The sequence below is a fragment of the Podarcis cretensis genome, assembly GCF_951804945.1.
Source record: "Podarcis cretensis genome assembly, chromosome: 13".
In the NCBI taxonomy this organism is placed as follows: Eukaryota; Metazoa; Chordata; class Lepidosauria; order Squamata; family Lacertidae; genus Podarcis; species Podarcis cretensis.
Window position 1 is genome coordinate 29,539,772 of NC_137182.1, and position 22,396 is coordinate 29,562,167.

At 45.3% G+C, this 22,396-nt stretch overlaps 1 protein-coding gene across 2 annotated transcripts; it reads right to left on the minus strand.

Annotated features, from left to right (window-relative positions):
- Positions 1-745: 745 nt before the first annotated feature.
- RUNDC3A (RUN domain containing 3A) lies at positions 746-21,564 on the minus strand. Of its 2 annotated transcripts, none has more exons than XM_079948820.1 (11): positions 21,403-21,564; positions 15,839-15,963; positions 13,944-14,077; positions 11,161-11,246; positions 10,424-10,513; positions 7,315-7,395; positions 6,037-6,202; positions 5,070-5,227; positions 3,531-3,668; positions 3,317-3,423; positions 746-1,939 (listed from the first exon to the last, which is right to left on the minus strand). In XM_079948820.1, exons 1-11 carry the CDS (start codon positions 21,507-21,509, stop codon positions 1,797-1,799), a joined length of 1,335 nt encoding a protein of 444 aa, XP_079804946.1. In that variant the 5' UTR covers positions 21,510-21,564; the 3' UTR covers positions 746-1,796. The 2 variants fall into 2 exon arrangements, with proteins under 2 accessions (XP_079804946.1, XP_079804945.1); XM_079948819.1 differs by having other exon boundaries at positions 3,531-3,695.
- Positions 21,565-22,396: the final 832 nt, after the last annotated feature.

Here is a 22,396-nt window from a genome sequence, read left to right on the forward strand (position 1 = left end):
TTTGAGATTAGAGTTATGGGTAGAGACGGAGGCACTCTAAACACCTCTGTAACTTATTGTGGCTCTTTAATATATTTCACATTCCTAGGTGCCACAATCAAGATTTTAGGTAAGCTAAAATCAGGGATGAGATCAAGAGCTCCTTTAGGTGCACCTTATGACTTATTCATTGGCATAATGAGTGTCTCCTCACTGCCAAGCGGCAGAGCACCATCCATCCCATGCCATATTAAAATCAGGCTTGGATATTTTTCTTCAGCACCTGTTGTAGTTTGCTACAGGCCTGCTGTATTAGATGCACAAAAATGGTTGGTTGGTTCTTCAGATCCTGACTTAGAATTTAGCACTGTCGGCGCATGGACTCAGGCTGCAACCCAGTGCACCCTCAGGAACAAAGCTTAATTGAATTTGGTGTGGCTTATTTCTCATTTCAGTATGCTTCCAGTTGCACATATGCATTGTAACTCAGAAAGTCCCCAATTTAAATCTCATCTTAACCGTTATTCAGTGGCCCCAGACAAGCCATTGTTCTTTAATCCCATCTGCAATGCAGAGATAATACTGCCTTATAGTATAGTGCCATTGTAAGAATAAGGAAATAATATAGGTGAAGAGCTTTACAGCTGAATCGTACGGCATGAATGTAAAAATTAATTTCCCCAAGCCACTTAAAAAAAAAAGACCTAAGGATGTTTGCAGAAGAAAGATGGATATCGGAAAAGAGACTTCAACAGACTTTGTCCCATTTTACTGCCAGCTCCTCAAATCTGTTTTAATTCTTGCCCATTAATTCTACAGCTTCCCCAGCTGCTGGTCTATAACAGTTTTTCAGCCGTGGCGAATGAAGTCATCACATACCAGAGCGTTCCTAAGTCTGCTTTGTCAAAACTCTGGTAGGGGAAGAGGCCGATTGTGCCTTGAGTACCACACACCAAAAGACCTGATGTGTAAATCGGCCCTCTTCCGCCTTCCAAGACCGTCCCTGAAGTAAAAAAAAAGAAAACATCCATTGGGATAGCAACATGCAGGAGAAACACAGGAAGTAGATTCTGCAGTAGTCTGGTAGGGTTGAAGATGGAAGAGGCTTCCTGAATCGCAAAAGAAACCCAGAAATCTGGAGGCAACTTGAAATCCACCACCACCCATTGCAGGAAGGTAGCATGTTTGTTGCTGCAATTGCGTGTTGAATCGCAGGGAAGATGGGAAACTCAACATCCTCCTGCCGTGCAGCTTACTTCTCTCACACACTTCCACAGAGCCTCCTGCTGTCGAACAGGGAGGGGACAGACAGGGTCCTTGACAACATCACCTCGACGCTGTGCAAGTTTTCACTACCGAGAATGCGCCATGAATTTCAACCTGTGTAGCTGTCTTCTATCTCTTGCCCACCCCTCATCCCTTCAGCAGCAATAATTCAGAGGACTTTTAAGCATTCTCCTCCGGAGACAGCTACTTTCCAGCAATCTCAATCATATATAATATATATCTATATTACACATAATATACACAGATTCATTTTACAAAAGTGCCTTGGGCAGGCAATCCTTCCTGCTTCCAACAAGCGTGCAGCCTTTTCTTCTTTTAAATCCCGGGCAGGGAAAAAGATTCTAAACGCTTCCCTGCTTCCACTTTAAGGGGGAAAGTCTTGTGTTTAAATAAGTGTCCAGTTGAGGATGTGGGCTTGTTAACCCTACTGTAACATCAGGCTCAGTAAAGGTATAGCCAAGTCAAAGGGACTCAATTCTTCCCCGCCACAGGCATCTATTGTGGTTTGTAGGGATAGCCATCTTGATGTCTCAGCTGGGGCTGTGGGCAGGGCTGGGTTCAATGCTGTCGCTCACCAGGCACTCGTTGGATTTTAGGCTGGCTAAAGACTTGGAACTAGGCAGGGAGGCCAGAGAGCCACAGAGGCCCAGCATTGATGGGGTTGGGTCCTTTCCTGCAGAGAAAAGTAAGGAAACAAGGCTTCAGAGAGATGTTCCTACAGCAGGATCTTAAATTATCATGAATTTAATTTTTTTAAGGCAATGGAATTGGAGCGGGGCTTCATCTGAAAAATGAAGACCATCCTAAATCAAATTTAAAAATGGCTGTCATCGTCTGTAGCTGCTTCAATTTTTCTCGGGAAAATTTGTGTGTGTGTGTGTGTGTGTTTTGATACTTATTCAATGATATACAGAAATATATACCCCTTTATATTTTTTATAATATATTGAGACAAACAGCTACTTAGTCTAAAAGATAGCAAAGTCAGAAGGAAGAAAATACAATAAAACATGAAATCTAGAGAGGGAGAAAGCAAGAGAAAAGAAAAAAAAACTAAAGAAAGATAAAAGGACTTTCTGCAGTCTGCAGCTGCATATGATACTTAATTCTTTAAGATCCAACCATTCTATCTTCCATAAACCAGTATTTTGTCAGTCTTCAAATCCAGATATTACAAGATCATTTTCTCTTTCATGCAAAAAGTCCATAAGAAGTTTGCGATCCCTTAACAAATGTTAGTATTGATTTTTCTCTAATTAACATGTTACCTTAGCCGTCTCAGCAAAGCTCAATAATTTTATCAGCCATTTTTCTGTAGTGCCTTTAGGAAAGACAATTTCAACCCCAACCTTCTGCATGGTGGGAGAGGGGGTTCACACAAAGCCCTCTAAACGCTGGAAGAACATGCAAAGGGATCACAGGGGCTAGCCCTATGCATTGTTAGGTTTCCCTGACATCTGTGTCTTCAACAGACATAGTTCTATGCCTATGCAGATAGAGCTTTGTGTATGGAGGAATCCATGGGGGTGGGACTCCTTCCAGCATCTCGCTTAAGACGTGAATATTAGTGTGGATGGTGGCAGCATGAGAGACTAGACCCATAATGTGCTGCACACATTGTTTCTGCTGCTATAAGCTCAGCTCTCAAATGGCAATTCAACAGCCCATGGTTTCCAATCTTTGGGTAGGGGAGATGTGCAACTTGAGAAATAGGAGGTGCACATCATTATCTTCCCACCCAAAAGAATTTAGTGTGTGTTTGTAAGAATCAAGAACTACATGTCCGCAAAGAAGCCGGTGTAGCACAGTGGTGAGAAACTGTGTACACTGACTTCCTCTCTTTGGAGGATAGGTGGTTCTGTCTTGGGAGATATGAAACAGCAGCACAGAGAGTGCCTCCGAGCCTGGGCAAACAAGCCCCTTCCCTCGCCAGAACCGCATGATGAATTTGGAAGGAAAAGAACCAGTAGGGAAGCTTCCAGGCAAGCTTCCTGGCACTTGTTTCCAGATCAAGCAGTGATCTTTCTCAAACCTGTGCGAAAAAACTTACCCAGTGGCCCCCAAGGTTCTCCTTCATGCTTCCCTTCGCCCATCCTTTGGGAATCCGAGCTCAGGCTGATCTCTGCTGACAGCTGGTCTGTGCTCATGAAGCTGTGCCTGACGGGAAGAGAGAACGAGAAAGCAGGGTGGGGTCACTTACATCAAGAGACCCAAGAACTTTCAGCTCCTTTCATCTCCAGATCTTTTCCTACACACGCTCTTACCTTCTGTACATTTTGGCTTCGGAGCGACTCTCGTTGCCATTCAGAGTCCCCAAAGAGGGCCACTGGTTCACCAAGGGAGCCGCCATTTCCTTGGACAGTTGGGTGAACTGGCTGTTATCCGATGGGATCAGGCCCGTCCTGGGGGCAGAGCGGGAGGAGGGAAGTCTGGTCAAGGAGGAGGGAATGCAACCTGTCAGCTCGAGCCAAAGAACTAGGGCGCATTGCCGTGTTTGTCATCCTCCCTAATTCAGTGCAGGCCAAGGGCGATCCGACTTGTTCCCTTCTATAATACCCTTGGTCTGCTGGTGTATATTAAATGTACATACAAAGCAATTATGTATACCCAGGATTCCTTAACGGCTAAGGCTTCGCTGCATTATGCAATCCTGAGTAGGCGCTTGCAAGCATAAAGAGGTGTCTTGCGGGATCAGATCTAGTCCACTAATTTTTGTAAGAATCCCAGCACCAGAAATAAGGCAGGTGTCCATGGGCAGGACCACTGTCTGCCTCCCCCTGCAGTAAAATGTCCTAGCTCATAATCTTCAGTGGAAATGAAATTCTAGTTCTGATTTCTTGATGTGAATCTAGTCATTTCAGATATTCTTTAATTCTATCCACAAAGGGGACACCTGGTACAGCTCTCATCCCACGTTGAAAGGGAAGACCTAAAAGGATATTGTAAGCATGTTTCACTGAATGTACTTGCTGACATCCCCCTTCAGAGCCTTCTGCTCAACTAAAGCGGGGTGCAGTAAATGTGGACGTCCACATATAAAAGTTCAAGAATGATTGAAGAGGGCTAATGTGTCTTTAGATAGCATTATTGTTCGGGATTAGGATCTTCAGCATCACAAACCCATAATATTTTCAGTTACTCAGATATGGACTTAAGAAGTAAGGAAGTCTAGCCACTGTTTTCTGCAAGAGAAATATTTCCCCATCTAAAATGTTCCCCCCATCCTACCCTGCCATTTTTTAAATTGAACTGGAAAATGAAATTGAAATGTCTGATCTCAAAGGGGCAAAATGTTTTCCCATCATGTTGATTTATTTCCAGTAAGGGGAAAGGGAAAATCCCTACCCCAACTCAACTCCAGCTCAACATTTCAGGAGCCGACATTCCAAATTATGCAAGCCTCTGAAGATTAATTCCAGATCCAGTTGCAAAATACATGCTCTGAACGCAGATAAGTTCAAACAACGGGGGTCAGAGAAGATTGATTCTACAAACCTTTTAAGACATTTGCTAAAAATAATGTGAGAATTCATGATTTCTTATTTGTTGTTTGGAATCCTTTTAAAATGATGGATATCCACAGACCCTACGAGGAGTTCCAGCAGGCCTCCCTCCAAAATGGTAGGTTCCGTGGGACAAGCCACCCATCTATGGTGGGAAATTGAAGGGGAGGGGATGAAGAGTGGGGCAGGAAGCTGCAGAGATGCGTTCCCTTTCAGTGTGAGCCTGGCTGGGGGCAGTGGAACAGTGTGCACACACACACAGTGTGGGGGCAGGACAGTGCAAAAGTTGGATCTACTTACAGCTGTTCCTGCAGCTCCAAGATGACGCCCTCCAGCTCCCGTTTCTCTAACTGATTCTGCACCTTCACCTCCTCCAGCCTCAATTGCAGGCGTTTGTTCTCAGCCTCTAGGTCCTTCAGCTGTGACTCTCTCAGCCGAACCAGCTCCTCCAGATAGCCCTTAGACACAAAGTGTGTGGAGCAGAATATAAGTGGATTACTTACAAAAGAGAGGTTAGCCTGGTGAAGAAAACTGCCCTGTAAAAGTTCACTGTATAAGCAAGAGCAAAGGTGTGGTTATGTACGAGACCAGGGCTTCCCAAACCTGGGTCTCCAGCTGTTTTTGGACTACAACTCCCATCATTCCTAGCTAGCGGGACCAGTGGTCAGGGATGATGGGAATTGTAGTCCAAAAACAGCTGGAGGCCCAAGTTGGGCTCCATCTAGCTGGTACTGCTAGATGGAGATAGCCTGGTCACAATTATCCATGATCAGATATCATGTTTAGATGACTATAATGGGAATTTAATAGCCCATTCTTCCGACCAAAGGTTCCCAGAATGGATTACAACAAATTGAAACAACAGTAAAAGCAGCATAAAGCCCCATCGTCCTCAGCCTGAACTGTCAAGTATCTAGGATGGCAGAAATTGTTGTGCAACAATATCTGAATGCCACAGGTTCCCCACCCTGGGTTAAGAGCATCAAACTAGAAGTGGGAAGACCTGGGTTCAAATTTGTGCCAATGAGCCATCCCTGACCCCCACCCAACTCCAATGCAAATACTATATGCAGAGGAAGGATTTGCCTCAGGACCAATGGATGGGATGAGATTATTTGATTTCCTTTCCATATCTGCTCTATTCCTGCTCATTTTCACCCCCCTGAGCTGATACAATTTGCAATTTTAAAATCTGCCAGCAAAGATGCATTTAATGCCATTGCGGTTTGGTCCTCCGAATCATGCGCAGCACTTGAGGTCCAAGTACCTTTTGTGCATAGACAATGCGGAACTTCTGCTCCATCTTCCGCCATTTGTTGTACCAGCTGTCTTCGGCTGTCACTAGCGGTAAGTAGGGGTGGTCAGGGGAACTGTCTTCACTTGTACTGCTCTCCAAGCTGCGACGGTCCTCCTCGTCACTTAGGTAATCATAGCTGCTTACAAAGATTAAGATGCCGGTTGCATTGAAAGGAACTGAAGTAGGAAGCATATTTGTTTGTTTAATGGTCAGACAGAGCTGTTCTATTTGAATGGGTTGGGGAATCCCCCTGCCAAAAAAATCCTGTCATATATGATGCCAGATGTGGGGTAGGTGACTATAGCAGGGTTGCAAGCCAAATAGGGAGGCCTGGCAGCCCGAATTGGGGCTGCAGGCTGGAGGTTTTCCACCACTGCTAGTAAAAGACACCTTTCCAGACTGCCCAGGGCTGGTCCAAAACATTTTGTGGCCTGAGGTAAAGGATATGACGGTGCCTCCTTGTCCCACCCCATTCCATGTATGAAAGCTGACAAGACTGGAAGTTGAATGTTACTTTAACGCTAGCAATGGGTTAGCGTCTTTTACCACACCTAGCTGGCTTAGGGGTACAGGGCAGGTTGTGGGACAAACACAGCTCTGTCTACTCCCTGCTCCTCAGCATCTACTGCCTGAAGCTGTTGCCACACTCTGCCTAATGATAGGGCTAGTCCTGCAGTCATAGCAGCAAGAAATAGTAAACTCTTTAAGTAGGACAGAGTGGGTTGTATGACTCTACAGGTAGGCAATACCATTTTTGAATGCTCCTCCACATTAAAAACAAACCAAAAACGCCCTGGGGGGGGGGGGGACTAGCACGGTTCCCTCTCTTATTTTGCTAGTTTTCTATTTGTGAAGAGGTTTCGTTTTGTTTTATGTTGGGGAAACATTCAAAAGCGGCATTCCCCAAGCTGCAGTCCAGAGTGGTTGAATTAATTCTGCCACCTCCAAATTCTACCACAACATTCTCACTACACTATCCTGTAACGTGTAAACCCAGGATCATTCTGAATCACCTTCACTTTTGACACATGAGATGTCTGGTTTTATGACCCACCTTATATTTCTGTTTGTAAGATGTTTTAAACATATTGGTCGCATTGCGTTTTATTGGCAACAAGCTGAAAACTACCCAAATGCTGAATCTTTTGTTCAGAACAACATGTTCAAGGAACCCTCTAACGTCATCTTTCTTGGCCTGGGCCCTGAACTTCACACTCAAAGGCTGTCTGCAGAAGCAGTAGCCCTTACCTCTGGGTAAACTTCAGGTATGGAGTGTAGTCAATAACCACAGGTGTCTTGCCATCCATGATTTCCCCTTTCAGGCAGAAACTGCAAAACATGATCATGACAGGAAGGAATGCAAAGGAAAGCAAGTTATCAAAAGCTATCTCCACACACCTGTCCTTTAGAACACTCAGATAGTTTAGGATTGAATAACAATTTTCATATTGTGTACGTACAACTAAGTGGAACCTTGAAAACTAACAACCTTGCGGCACCTTAAAAACTAAAAAGTGTTGCATTTTTTTCATGACTACATACAGGTAAATCTTCATGAGAAGGCTGTGGCTCAAGATGGCTGCATAACTTTAAACTACTCTTTAAGGCCTTTTTTCCTCTCTCTTTTTTTTTACTAAACAACAGCAACCTTTGAACACACTGAGACTTCAAAAGCATTGTGCTCCCAAGGGGATGTCACCTCATACCAACATAAAACTGTGGAAAGCTTCTAAACATAGTTATTAGCCCAATCTAGGTCTGAAATCTGAACTGTCAATTGAAATTGACATGACAGGAAGCAGGAACGGGGGAAGTAAGACTCCGAAATTTATGAGCAGGCGGTCAGAAGGCAGCAAGCTTTCTCACCAATTCAGATGAATGAGGAATACTTTTGCGGACGACTTGAAAGAAGCCTTGTCCCTGTTTAATCAAACTCTAGAAGATATTCATGCCCAAATGCAAGAGGTTGCCAAAACAGCTGATAAAAACGGACGTGGAGGAAATTGGACATGGAAGAAAAGGAAAATTTGGGGCACTGGGCTAATATTTGGTGCAAGGGACCGCTAAATTGGTGGAAGATCCAGCAACTTTTATATTACAGTGGTTTGAAGATCTCAGGACAGATTAGGAGTTCTCCTCAGGTGACTTTGAGCACATCTACAGAATCCCCAAAACAGCAGGAATGCCAGAGACCTCATAGTGACAGATGCTATTGCTGTTGTGTAAAAGAAAAAGTGCACCTAGCTTTGCACAACCTGTGTATGATCAAGTATCAAGGCATGCCAGTTTGGTGTAAACCAGAGGGGAAAGCACAGCAAGGAGACTGAGTAACAAGATTGTTCAACATAGTATGACTTCTACTAATGTTGGGTAATAAATTAAAATGCTGTTTATAAATGCTGAGAGATTGGATGTGGCAACCAATAGAGCATGAGCTGCTGCTCTTTGGAAAGCTTACAAATTGGATGTCGAATTTCTGCAGGAAACACACCAGAGAAAGCAGAACACAGAAATGTTATAAAGCAGAAACTGCTGGGCAAATACTGTAATCCAATGCCTACATTTCTTCTAAAACTAGAAGACTGGCAATAATATTAGCTAAGAGTCACCGGCTGGTAGAGACTGATATATGCAGTGATCTGAGAGGCTGTTACGTGTCTGTTAAAGAGGCACTGGAGGGCAAAGCAGATTTATGATGCAATCGCTTTTCCAGCTGGGTTTGGGCGAATGATTCATAAATGCAACTTAGCGCACTTATTAAAAGACAAGAGCAAAAGTGAGAGCAAATGGCTTGGGCTCAGTTCTTTGGTTTTTTGTTTAATCTGAGCAGAGGTACGAGGCAGGAGTGCCTTCTATCTCGTTTGCTTCATTTTTGTAGTAGAAACCGTGGCCAAAGTTATTTGAGGTAATCTTAAGACAGAGGGCTTTATAGAGTGAAAAATGAATAGATATGTTATTAACATGTTCACGGATGGTGTTTTACTGATGCTTAACAACCCAAAGGAAGCCTTTCCTGAAATTCAGGGAATGTTGCTTATCTTCATGGAGGCAGCTGGCTTGGAAGTAGACTACTCCGAGTCCTCAGTGCCATGCGGGGAGACCCCTCTAGAGGAACAATTACTGCTACAGGTGCAATTTGGATTGCGACTGCAACTCGTAGCATCACACATTTGGGAATAACAATCCTGAAAGGTTTATGTCGGCTGAAGAAGCAGAATGTTGAGATGCTTCTCGTGGACTGTACAAAAGACATGGATTGTTGGCGAAAACTTAATCTCGCTTAGCTAGGCAGGACAGCCACAATTATTATGACTCTCCTCCCTAAGGTTTATTTTCCTCTTCCAATTTGCCTAGAAAAAGGAATGATTGGGAAATGGCAAACATACATTTATTAACACTGGTAAGCGATCTAGACTTACTTATTCCAGATCTTGAGAAGATGAAGGGTTGGGAGTACTGAGCCTTCACCTTTATTATGAAACCTGACAGATCAGGCAGTTAATACCTCAAATAAAAGTTGACCCTGAACTGGATTGGGTCTCAATAGAGCTCGGGAATAATTATAAATATTATCGAGCCCTACAGTTCAGAAGATTGCTTCTGAACATGTATGGTAAAGGTAAAGGGACCCCTGACCATTAGGTCCAGTCGTGACCGACTCTGGGGTTGCGGCGCTCATCTGGCTTTATTGGCTGAGGGAGATGGCGTACAGCTTCTGGGTCACGTGGCCAGCATGACTAAGCTGCTTCTGGCGATTCAGAGCAGTGCACGGAAACGCTGTTTACCTTCCCGCCGGAGCGGTACCTATTTATCTACTTGCACTTTGACATGCTTTCGAATTGCTAGGTTGGCAGGAGCAGGGACTGAGAAACGGGAGCTCACCCCATCGCGGGGATTTGAACCGCTGACCTTCTGATCGGCAAGTCCTAGGCTCTGTAGTTTAATCCACAGCGCCGCCTGCGTCCCTTTTTTGTGAACATGTACAGGCCAGTGGCGTAGCGTGGGGGGTGCAGGGGGCCCCGGCCGCACCGGGCGCAACATCTGGGGGTTAGGGTTAGGGGGCACAAATCCACGGGTTAGGGGGCGCAAATTACTTGCCTTGCCCCGGGTGCTGACAACCCACGCTACGCCACTGGTACAGGCTACCAATTCTCCCTCCACAAGAGACAAAGCCCCAGCTGGGAGTGACACAAGAAACCGCGGGAACTATGTGCCAGAAACATAGCAGAAGATAAGTCAGCATTCCTTAGTGCATATGGTCCCCCCACCAAAAAAGACATAACAATGTAAGAAATATCTCTTAAAGCAATAGCACTTTAGGGTGAATGATCTGGAGAAGAAGAAGGTGTGCACATACCTGAAGTCTATGGCACTGAGCCCTATCAGCATCCCTGTGAGAACGGTTGATTCCTCTCTCAGCATGATTGCCCCGTCATCATAAAATCTCCTGCAGGGAGGGGAAGGGAGACAGCCTTTTGATTACACTGGGGGGGTGAGGAGGTGTAGGGGAAGAGAGTGGAGTTGTTTTCTCTTCAGCTATGTGGCTTCCTCAGTTCTGCTATCGCAAGCACTTTTCATGAAAACTTGGGATTCTGCGTTGCTAAACTCTCGGGAATAGGGTCATGGTGGACACACTGTGTACAATCGCTGTGAGGAAATGGGCAAATTCCCCAATACAGATCATCTATTTAATTCATAACATTTATATACTGCTCGATTGAAAAAAGAAAATACACCAAAGCAGTTTACAGAAAAGAGGCCTTAATCTATAAGTGAGGTCTTATTTTATGAATTAAATTAATGAAGGATAATTAAATTATCCTTTTCTTCTTTATTAGAAAAGGGACTATCAATACGTGTGTGTGTTTTGGGGGGGTCAGGGAAGGGTGTATAGATACGGATAACATTATAATCGCCTCTCCCAGGAGGCTGAGTATATTGGACTTTGTTTTAAGGTCTTGAAAGTGCAATTGCAGGGCTTCAAAAATCTCCAAAGCAGAGTTGGCAGAGCAGCAAAGGAAAATAATGTGAGCACGTGAGAAGGAACGCCTTATACCCCAAATGCACTTTGATACAAGCCCCAGAGATGCCCACCTGGTGGTTCTGGTGTCCCGCAGGGCTGTGGTGATGTACTCGGACATGCGCTTCTCCATCAGTGCCACTCGGATCCATGCCCGGCCCTAAAACAGAAAGTTTGTTACAATAGGCAGAACTGCAGCTGATTTGCACGTCTGTTTCTAATACATTAGGTTGTATTCAGCTAAGTTCTACTCAGACCCATTGAAATTAATGAACCTGAGTTAGTTGTGTTCATTAAATCTGCCCAAGAGGTAGTACTGAATGGCACACATTGTGACCAACTTAACAAAAATTACCTGAATCGGGCCTATAGTTGGTTCAACATGGATCCACATTGTGACATCAAGACGGCTTTGGGGGGAAATCTTAGAAAGTCAGGTTACCATTAACCAAATTCAAACAATGCTGCTTCATAATAAATGGGTTGTGAGGAGTCTTTGTATGCTTCCATTACTGGTTTGGGGAGTGCTGGATCCTTGAGTTAATCACAATCCATATCTACATATATATCCTAACAATATCCTGTCATTTATTCATTTTTACAAAAAAAATAACAACCTATGCTTTGAGGAGTTTCTCCCTAAAACAGTTTCGATCCAAATTGGGGAGGAAAAGCACACACCATCTGGCAGCATTTTAATGTGTGAACACAGCCATTGTCTCTTACTCAGACAGTTCCCTCTCTAAGACTGCCATCCTAAGCTTCCTTGCACGGGATTCAGTCCTACTGAAATCAATGGGGCTCACTTCTAGGTAAACATGGACTGAACGGAAAGGATTAAACTGCGTTCCAAAATGTTTCGCTTTGACTTTCCATCATTAGCACCATAGTGGTCAAGGATGCTTGGTTCAGAACAAAAGTTGTAAGCATGAGAACACACACCATCCGATAATAACATCCATCATAACCAAATATTTCATCGCCAGCCTTAATGTTTGCTCTTTCATATTCTCTAGGTCAGTAAATCATAAACTGTGTGCTATGTGTGCAATATATAAAATAATTTAAGGCTGCTGTGGGCTGCAAGGACCCACCCACAGTCAAGGGTTGTGCATCATTGCATCACTTGCATTATTTATCAACTGCTCTGGCCTTGTTTCCTTCCAATCAGCCTTGACTGCACTAGGATTGCTCTGCTAACTCTGCATCACTGTGAAGGGATAATTCAATCACTCCCATCGTAGAGATTCCCGAATTGTCCATTCTCAGAGGAGGCTGCCCATTAGGCACCTCTGGATGAATCACTGCTCTGGGTGCATCTCTTTCTAGTCACATCAAGATCAGTGATTCATAAAAAAGATGGCTGAGTCCCACTCCGGTTTGGCAATTCTTGCCTCACTGCTTGTAAGAAAAGTGTGCCACCAATTTTAATTTAGAAAAGAAAGGCGCTTCAGCTGTCAGAAGTTTGTGACCCAGTGTTCTACACATTCTTCATGAAATAGATGAATTAAATTTGATAGGGTTGAGCTCTGTAAATATGCAGGCAACATTGTTCTAACAAATTCTGAGCCAGATAAGTCGATACTGGATGTGATAAAAAATGATGAATGATTTTTAAGGTAGCATATTACAAGATTAATGTTAATAAAACAAAACTGTTATCCTTTCTTTTCTCCTGAAGTAAGCTGCTTAATATCAAATCTCAAACTAATCTGGTATTCATGAAAAACAACAGCAGCTTATGAGGGAATTGTATTTACTAAGCATAGAATTTGCGCCTCACAAATCACTTAGTCCAACACCCCCCACTCTGCTAATGTAGTAGATCCTAATAAATTTTCTCTCGAAAAGCTGGGGGGAAAACTGCTTAGGGGAAATTGGTAAAATTGCTTTAATGGCAAGGTGTGGATGTGATACAATGATCAAAAGGAATATATGCTGACAGTTTACAAAATATTAATGAATCAAAACAGAATATGAAGAAATGACAGCTTCTAATCAACACATGTATATCTGTGTTGAACCAAAGGTCCTGGAAGCTCTTTCTATCAAGGAAGTTGCAGAGTAAATAAGTCTGAAGAGTCTGAAGCATTCTGAAGAGTTTTGGATCTTGAAAGGGAATGATGTAACTGGTTGTAAACTGCTGTTGTAAATCGAATAATCAATTTATACACCTGTGTAAACTGATTAAGTAGGTTTCCGAGCACAATTCAAAGTGTTGGTGCTGACCTTTAAAGCCCTAAATGGCTTCAGCCCAGTATACCTGAAGGATCGTCTCTATCCTCATCATTCTGAGGTCCAGCTCCGAGGGCCTTCTGGCGGTTCCCTCACTGTGAAATGGGAGGTTACAAGGAACAGGGTAGAGGGCCTTCTCGGTGGTGGCGCCCTGTGGAACACCCTCCCTGTGGAACGCCCTCCCATCAGATGTCAAGGAAATAAACAACTATCAGACTTTTAGATGACATCTGAAGGCAGCCCTGTTTAGGGAACTTTTTAATGTCTGGTGTTTTATTGTGCTTTTAATTCTGTTGGGAGTCGCCCAGAGTGGCTGGGGAAAATTATTATTATTATTATTATTATTATTATTATTATTATTATTATTATTATCCTGTACAAAGCTGTTTTCCCTTCCTTTTTAGTGGTTTATCTCTGTCCTAAGGTAGTCATCCTAGAATTGTGAAATGGAAATAAGTTGCTAATTTTTTTTAATTTTTTTTGTAGAAGTATGGCAATAACCATTTTGGAAAAGGGATTCCCTTTCTGCATTATTTCAGTGGTTCCCCGTGAGCATTCAGCAGCACAGCTGCAAGGAAAGGGTGAGCAACAGGGCTTGCCTCAGTCAATGAGGGCTTCTGACCTTGGCTCTGGAGGTGCTGATGTTCTCCATATTCTCAATGCTACTGACGCAGTTATTCGGGACTTTGCTACAGGCCAGTCGGATGTAATCCCAGAAGCCACGTTGCCCATCGGAGCTGAACCAGCTGACAGGACCTGAGGAGGAGGCAGGGAAGACAGTTTGTAAACAGTAGAACTACTGCCTATCTATCGCCCACCTGCTCTGGAAAAACCTGGTGGCACTAGCCAAACAACCAAATAATATAATCCAAGGGAATAAAAACCTTGCTCAATCTTCTTTCTCAAGCCTTTCTTTTGCATCAGCGCAGGGATAAGGAATATCTGGGCATTCAGATGTTGCTAGACTACAATTCCCATCATCCCCTATGCTGGGTGGGGCAGACAGGAATTGGAGTCCACCACCATCTGGAGAGGGACACGGGTGGCGCTGTGGGTTAAACCACAGAGCCTAGGACTTGCTGATCAGAAGGTCGGCAGTTTGAATCCCCACAACGGGGTGAGCTCCCGTTGTTCGGTCCCTGTTCCTGCCAACCTAGCAGTTCGAAAGCACATCAAAGTGCAAGTAGATAAATACGTACTGCTCCAGCAGGAAGGTAAACGGTGTTTCCATGCGCTGCTCTGGTTCGCCAGAAGCGGCTTAGTCATGCTGGCCACATGACCTGGAAGCTGTACACTGGCTCCCTTGGCCAATAAAGCGAGATGAGCACCGCAACCCCAGAGTCGGTCATGACTGGACCTAATGGTCAGGGGTCCCTTTACCTTTACCATCTGGAGGAACACAGGTCTTCCATCCCTTCTCTGAATGATAGACCTAGAGGCAGGCATGTTTGATGAGGCTCTGCCATACACTTTGGAACTCCAGACTGCTAACTATTTCAGTATCAGATGTCTGCCTGGGGGGGTGGTTCCGGTAAACACAGTGGTTAAGAACACAAGCGATGAACTGGGAGAAGGAAACCTAACTAAACTTTCAGCTTAGCCATTGAAGTCACTGCTTGGCCTTTGACAAGCCGCTATCTCTGGGTCTCAGGCTCAGGCCTTCAGTCTGGAACAGGGGGATAATAATACAGGCACACATCACAAGGTTGCAGTAAGAACTGCAAAAGCTAGGCCAGAAGCAAGTGCACGTGGTCAGCCAGCCAGCGTTTGGAGAAAATACTAGGATTAATTAAAAGGATTTCTCCGCACTTGTTGCATGATAGTCAGGAAATGCACTTATCCGGGCCAAACTAGATGAAATGCTGCTCATGCAGTTGACAATCCCATGAAGGTGAATTGGGGGTGGGGGTCCTGATCAGGTCCCCTGCACCATATTTTGCACCGGGGAAGGAGATCCAGTTGGAGTGAGTGGGAGCTGCCTCCCCTCCCCGAGGCAAACAAGAGGCATAGATTGTCCAGATCAGGGCTGCAGTGGAGGGCAGGGAATGGGTGGAAGTCTCCCAGCCTTCATACCAGGGTCCCCATCAGGACTGGCCCACTGCATCTGCAGTTTACTTTGTGAAAGCCATTTATGCAATTTGCTAATTGTGTGTACAGTATCGCTTCTAGCTTAGCCCTTAGTCAAACCTGCAATGCTGTTGTCTCCCTGCACCGCGACACACAATGCAATATTTGCTCAACCCCCATATACATTGCATAGCAAGTGTTGGGGGGGGGGACCTCTGGCCTCCAGAAGCTGCTGAACTACAACTCCCATCAGCCTCAGCAAATATGGCCAATGGCTGGGGATGATGGGAGCTGGGGTTCAGCAACAACTTGTCCCCCCACACCTGCTGTGTAGCAATAGTGCTGAAAATGAGGACAATAAAACTAAGAATGACAGAGAGAGAGAGAGAGAGAGAGAGAGAGAGAGAGAGAGAGAGAGGGCGAGCAATCACCCATCAGTGCAAACCCTACCATGATCCCCCTTGAAGCGATGGCTGAGGATGTGTTCTAGAATAGCAGCAAAGTTCACAAACTCCTCTGATGAGTCATCAATGGGTTCTATGGTATATTTCTCCAGCAATGTTTTCACAGAGAATCTACAGTGGGAGGCCAAGAAAGCAAAACAAAACACCATAACCAGATTTGAGTATGAAGTGTATGGGGAGAAAGAGCAACCCAGCTTTTAAGAAGGGCTTTTCCCCTCCCCAGCTTATTCTTGACCAGTCCCCGACAAAGGGTTCCTCTCATTCTTTCCAATGCATGAGTACGAAGTGGTCTTCTCTTTCTTCCTCTTCCCCAGAATAGAAAGAGCCTTTGATAGATTTCATTCAAACCAGAAATTGCTATCAGGATGCTGGTCTTGCCTCTGGGAAATGTGAAGTGGCTTCCAGACATAAGCAGAGGGCCCTCATTTCCTTATTGAACATACACGGCCTGCCCCTCCCAAACATCTGGGATCGCAGCCAGCTTTCTCTGATCACAAGGTATGGCTTTCAGGAAAGTCAAAGCCCCAGCTCTCTTTTGTTTCTCTCTTCAATTCACCACTGATCATATCAGTGACAATATAGTCTCTTCTCTATTTGCACAGTACCAAGTCCATGGTTCTTAAACTCTCTCCCTTCAGGGAGCCCTTTACATATCGGCTGGCCTGCTAAAGGCTCTCAGAGCATCGGCCACAGAATCCCTCCTCCTCCTTGCTGCCACAGAGGAAAGTGGGACATGCTGGGTTGCATTCACTGTAGCCACTGTTTATCCGTTTTCATCACCCTGATATGAACATTATGTCAGCACAAGGTCCTTGTGCAGCAGAATGTTCTTCCCCTCTGCTCCTTCATTGAACAGTCCTGTTTTTCTTCAAATCCAGCAACATTGAATGAGATCTCCTTATCCACGACCAAATGGTGGCTGCATATGCCTAGGTCTACCTAGGGTGGCTGTGTGTTCTACCTTACAGAGAATAGTCCTCTGTTTTGAAGATCCTTTTATGTAAAGGGCTGCCCAGCCTAAGTCCAGTTTAAAGGAGGATGAGGTGGCGGCAGAACGAGGGCTTTGAAGCTGCCTATTAGCAAAGAGCCCACCTAGACAGCAGACCTATCAGAAGCATAGATCACCTGGACAGTCTTCCCTGCTATGGTGAGAGGCATTGCATTTCTATTTAAAGTGCAGGAATGATTTATAAATTTGCACATATACATATAAATTAGCCTATGCAAATCTTACGCAAATCAGCACCCTCTCCCATCTTCTGCTGCCTCTTTAACCCCTGCTCCTCCACAGCCACACTGGCCCTCTCTGCAAAAAATAGAGACGATTTTGGAAAACAATGAATCCGAAGCCCTGTGCAACTGTTTTGTTTTTCTTCCTGCTCTATCTCTTTCTAACTCAGTGCTGATTCCCCCCCCCCCCCTTGCAGGCAGGTTTGCATGGATCGTACTCTTGACGCCCACACTGCCAGCTGGCCCTGGGGCTGTTTGAAGCTAAGGTTTGTCAGCAAAAGGCAAATGGATGGAAGGAGAAGGGGTTTTAGATACAGTCACTGATATCCAAGCTCTGAGGTGGATCCTATGCTTTTCAAGGCTTGTCAGTTAAAACCTCAACGATGTAGATACCATGCTGACTTGTTGTGTGCTCTTGATCTCAGGCCAATAGGACTACGGGGTGAATCAGCATAAGGCTCGAGGGCTGGGTAGCAAGCGGCAGACTCTGGAGTCTCAAATTTCAGCGGCACCCTTTGTGACACCAAAGTTTGGCGCCTCCTGCCTCTCGCCTTCCATTCTACATCACAATTATGGCGCCCCCAAGGTTCCATCCCCAATGCAACCAGTTGCACTCCCCTAAATCTGCCTCCATGGAGGAGTCTCCTCCAGGGTATTCTTACCCCTACCATCTACTCTCCTGGGTTCCCAGGTTCTTTTTCATGCAAGATTTGTGGCAGCACGCACAGTGAATAGCATACCTTCCAACATTTCTCTGATGAAAATAGGGATGTCCTATTCAACAACACAATTTTATTAGTTATACCCTGCCCATCTATCCCAGCCACCCCGAGTGGTTTCCAACATATATAAAAACATAATAAAGCATTAAACAGTAAAGAAACTTTCCTATACAGGGCTGCCTTCAGGTATCTTCTAAAGGTTGTATAGTTACTTATCTCCTTGGCTCAGGGTCGCATAACTCCATACCCTCCAACATTTCTCCACTGAAAATCCAGCAATAGTTAGTCACTCTTACTGAAAACAATGGCATGTGACTTAGGCCCCATCCGCACTATACATTTAATGCAGTATTATACCACTTTAAACAGTCAAGGCTTCCCCCAAGGAATCCTGGGAACTGTAGTTTGTTAAGGGTGCTGAGACTTGTTAGGAGACCCCTTTTCCCCTCACAGAGCTACAGTTCTCAAGAGTGGCCCAACAGGCAATTCCTCTTCCCTGAGAACTTAGGGAACTGTAGCTCTGTGAGGGGAAAAGGGGCCTCCTAGCAACTTTCACCTTCCTTTAACAGGCCATAGTTCCCATGATTCTTTGGGGGGCGAAGACATGCTTAAAGTGGTTTGATACTGTTTTAAATATATAGTGTAGACAGGAACCGAGTAAAAAATAACTTTTGTTGGATTGTGCCCAGAGACTACATTTCTGGCAGTTGCTGGTGATGAATCCATCGTGCACGGAGTGAACAAGTCCCTTTAAAACAAATTGTTGCGATTTTGTCAGGGAAAAGGCAAACCAGAAACTGGTCCACTAGGATATGGGAGGCAATACTGATGGAGAAACCTAAATAAATTCAAGGTTCTACAGGTGCCTTTCCGCTGAAGTGCACTTTCGACCCTGGTTTTCCTGCACAGCATTCTTAAAATGGAATATAGGTCTCCCACAAAACAAAAACAAACAGTTAACGGTGCAATCCTGTGCACACTTACCTGGGAGTGAGCCCCACCAAACACAATGGGATCTACTTCAAGGAAACTTGCATAGGATTGCATTGTAGATGTCGTTTTCACTGGAAGATAGGAAGCTGCCTTATGACAAATCAGACAACTGGGTCATCTAACTCAGTACTGTCAGCACTGACTGACAGCTGCTCTTCAGGGTTTCAGGTGGGCCTTTATCCCACCACCATCTGGAGATGCTGGGGACTGATTTAAGGGATCTTCTGCATGCAGGGCAGATGCTCTGCCACTGAGCTCTAGCTCTTCCTGTTTACTTCTGTTGTACTGTTTAATACCCACCTATGCTGGTAAAGTTTGCATCACACAGGAAAATGTGGACCCACAAATGCTGTTGGGAACATGGCAAAGGCATGTAAAAAACTGGACCCACCATCAAACAAATATGTAAAAAAGTGTTCAGTATATCTATTTAAATATCTTAATCTCCTTTTCCTTTCCAATTTTTACATCTTTTCACAGCTTTGTTATGTTTTGGAATAATAGTACTGTAATTAAAAATGGAGAGTTTTTGAATCTTCTTCATCAGTATCATCTCCTCTCTGTTCTTTCTCTGCTTCATTCTTTAGGCACTTTATAAATTAATTATACAAGCCATGGCTAATGTAAATAAATAAATAAATAAATAAATAAATTCCTTTTGCTTGCTTTGTGTGCCAAGTTCAGCCGAAGTCTATACGATTACTTGCATTTTGAGAAAGTGTGTGAATATTTTTTTCTTTCAAGATATTGCAAGTATTAAGCACCCATAGTTTTATTCTCTCTCTCTGCAACCCCATGAGCCATCTTCTTCCTTGATCAATTCAGCTTACCTTTCCCATACCTTTCCCAATTCTGCTGTATGTTTCCTTCCTGTATGTTAGGGCAATTAGATTAGGGGACCAATTTTAATTAAAATTTCCAAGCAGTCCTTGAAAAGATGTTGGGCAAGATGGAGAAACAGAACTTCCTTCATTGAGGAATACAAATAGCACAGTAACCCATTGTTCCCAGCCCTGTCATTGGATATACAATACATGATGTCAGTGCCAATAAACCAAATTCTGACCAATTTTCAAGCAGTGATACTCCGCATGTACTCTTACTTCTCTGGCAAAAGCTCTCCCCAAGTTCATGGTGAGGCCCAGCCTTCAGTTACATATCTCAGCCTACTACAATAGGCCTATTAACTCTTCCCCTTCCTTTTCTTTCCCCCACATTTTTTTTTTAATTCTTGGCAAAACTAGATTGACAAAAAGCCTGCCCTTCCACCTAAAATGGGGACACTTTCTCCTAGCTTCATCAGTGCTTGTCTGAGTGTGAGACACAGGGTGGGAAACCGGCAGTGCTGGTACAACAACAGGCTGATGTCTCTGCACCAGCCTGGTGCTTGCCAGATGTTTTAGATCACAGCTCCCATCAACTCCCAGCCAGCACAGCTGTAGTACAAAAACCTCCTAGAAGGCACCAGGTTGGCGAAAGCTTCCCTGCACCTGGCTCAATGCCTTTTGTTAGGAAAAGGCCGTTGCTAAGGCAGCCACCTCCTGTATTCCACCCTCCCTCCCCCCACTTCTGCTGCTCATAAGATGCTCCACAGTGACGTCACTTCCCACTTCTCATATCTCCCCAACCAGGGTGCCTGCATTCATCTCTGCACACCACAGAGCTCTTTCTTTTCCTTGAGGAAGAGAGGAAGTTAAGTAGGAAGAGTGCCCTGCCCCAACGCCTTCTCTGCCCTACTTCTTTTCTCTTTGTGGCATTCCCATCACCATCACCTCCTCTCACCCTGAAGGACAACAACGTGCAGAGGGGCTGCAGGCAGCAACCTCTCGCTCTTCTCCCTCCTGCCTCCCAGAATTTTCCATCTTCAGTTGGTCATCTGAGCAGCACTTCCAAGCACCAGCCAGCGAGTTGCCTACTGGGTGTAGGTCCCATAGAGATATATAGCTAGCAACTGAGGAAGATTCTGCCCTTAGTGTGGGAGAACCTCCTACATGGCCAGATTCCCCCATCATCTCCATGAAGGACACATTTCTGAAAACCAGGCCTACCCTACCAAACGGAACAACGTTCGCTCCTCATCTTTCCTTGTTGACAAATTGATTCTGGAAACACAACAGACCCTCTAGCGCCGATTCCTCCATTGCCTTTGGCCTGTGTGCCTGTACATTTCTTCCTATTAGCTTCCCTCATTCCCCTCATTTCTCACCCACCCTTGAATTTCACAACCCCTGGTTTCTTTTTCTTCCTTGCATTATCTTTCCCCTTTTATTTATTTATTTTTAATTAGCTCCCCCCACCTTCCCAAGGATATTGCTGTCCTCTGTTGCCACACTGCCTGCCTGAAGCTGTACTGATCATCTTAAGCACCATTTCCAGACGGGCTAACAATTCTATTAGACATAAGATGCCAATAATAGGAGGTTTCGTTTCTGTTGTTGTTGGGAAGCCATCCACCTTCACGGAACAGTTCCACCTCGTCCCCTCGCCTAGCCTCCTTGCCATCCTCTCTCCATCTTAGGGGACGCAGGATGGTCTTTCCACCTCCACCCTCGGGCGGGGGGGGTTTCCTCGCCCGCCTCCCCTGGCAACCCAAGGCGCTCTTTACCTGCAGACGGTGATCAGGTTTTTCCTCTCCACGGCGATGTTCCTGGAAGAGGCTTTCTTCGAAGACAGCCCTAGCGCCATGGTCGACTGGAGGCAGTTCGGTTCCATCCAGGGGAGAGACGCTCTGGGTCCTCCGGGTGGCGCCCCCTCCTCTTCCTCCTCCTCCCCCTCCTCCCCACCCCCTCCCCTCCCCCTGCCTCTCCTCCCTGCCCTCCCCCAGAAGACGAGGCGTTGGGTCAGCCTTCTCCAGGATCGGATAGCACGGAAGTATCGCCCGCCTCTCTCTCGTCCTAAAATTAGCTCCAGCCCCCTGCTTGGAGGGCGAGAGCGAACAGCGAAAGATGGGAGGATGGCCGGGAGGAGCTCTCCTTGGTCCTGATGGAAAACAGGCGCCTCCTCCTCCCGATGGGAAGCCAGCCCCTCTCGCCAATGACGTGATGGGCGGATGAGAGGGAAAGGGGAGCAGCCGGGAAGGGAAGGGAAGGGAGGAAGACAGCGTCGGAGGAGAGGAGGACCTCATGTCGCCTGGAACAGGGAGGGGAAAGTCTGCCTTAGATGCAGCCCACTCTCTCCCCTGCTCACTGTTTCCAGCACGGTGCGTTAGGCAGACGCAGCTCATCCATTCCCTACAACAGCCCTGCGAGGTTTGCTTTTAAAAAGAGAAAAAAGGCCCTGCCAGAACGGAACACAAGGACCCTGATCCCCACCCCACGGTGTTTTGATGCCTGAGGCAAATGTGTGTGTACACACACACATTCACACACATATAGAATCATATAAATCTTCTTGCCCAACTTAGGGCACAAGCCTGAGATTAAGACACACACACACACAAACACACACAATATATACAAATTGCTTTCCTCACGGTGATTAACGTAAGGGCATGCACCTTATAACCTGTGAGAAAGCTGTCCCGTAAAAGTCCACCTGGAAATGGGAAAGGTACAAGAACATGGTATTTATTATTAGTTCAAAATGAGGAACTTCCCAGG

Excerpts from the sequence above, each read along its gene's own strand:
- RUNDC3A (XM_079948819.1), bottom strand. The coding sequence starts at position 21,509 with ATGGAACCGAACTGCCTCCAGTCGACCATGGCGCTAGGGCTGTCTTCG. Across the intron at positions 11,247-13,943 it reads TCAGCACCTCCAGAGCCAAG|GGCCGGGCATGGATCCGAGT; the intron begins GTCAGAAGCCCT and ends TTTCTGTTTTAG. Across the intron at positions 10,514-11,160 it reads CGGGACACCAGAACCACCAG|GAGATTTTATGATGACGGGG; the intron begins GTGGGCATCTCT and ends CCCTCCCTGCAG.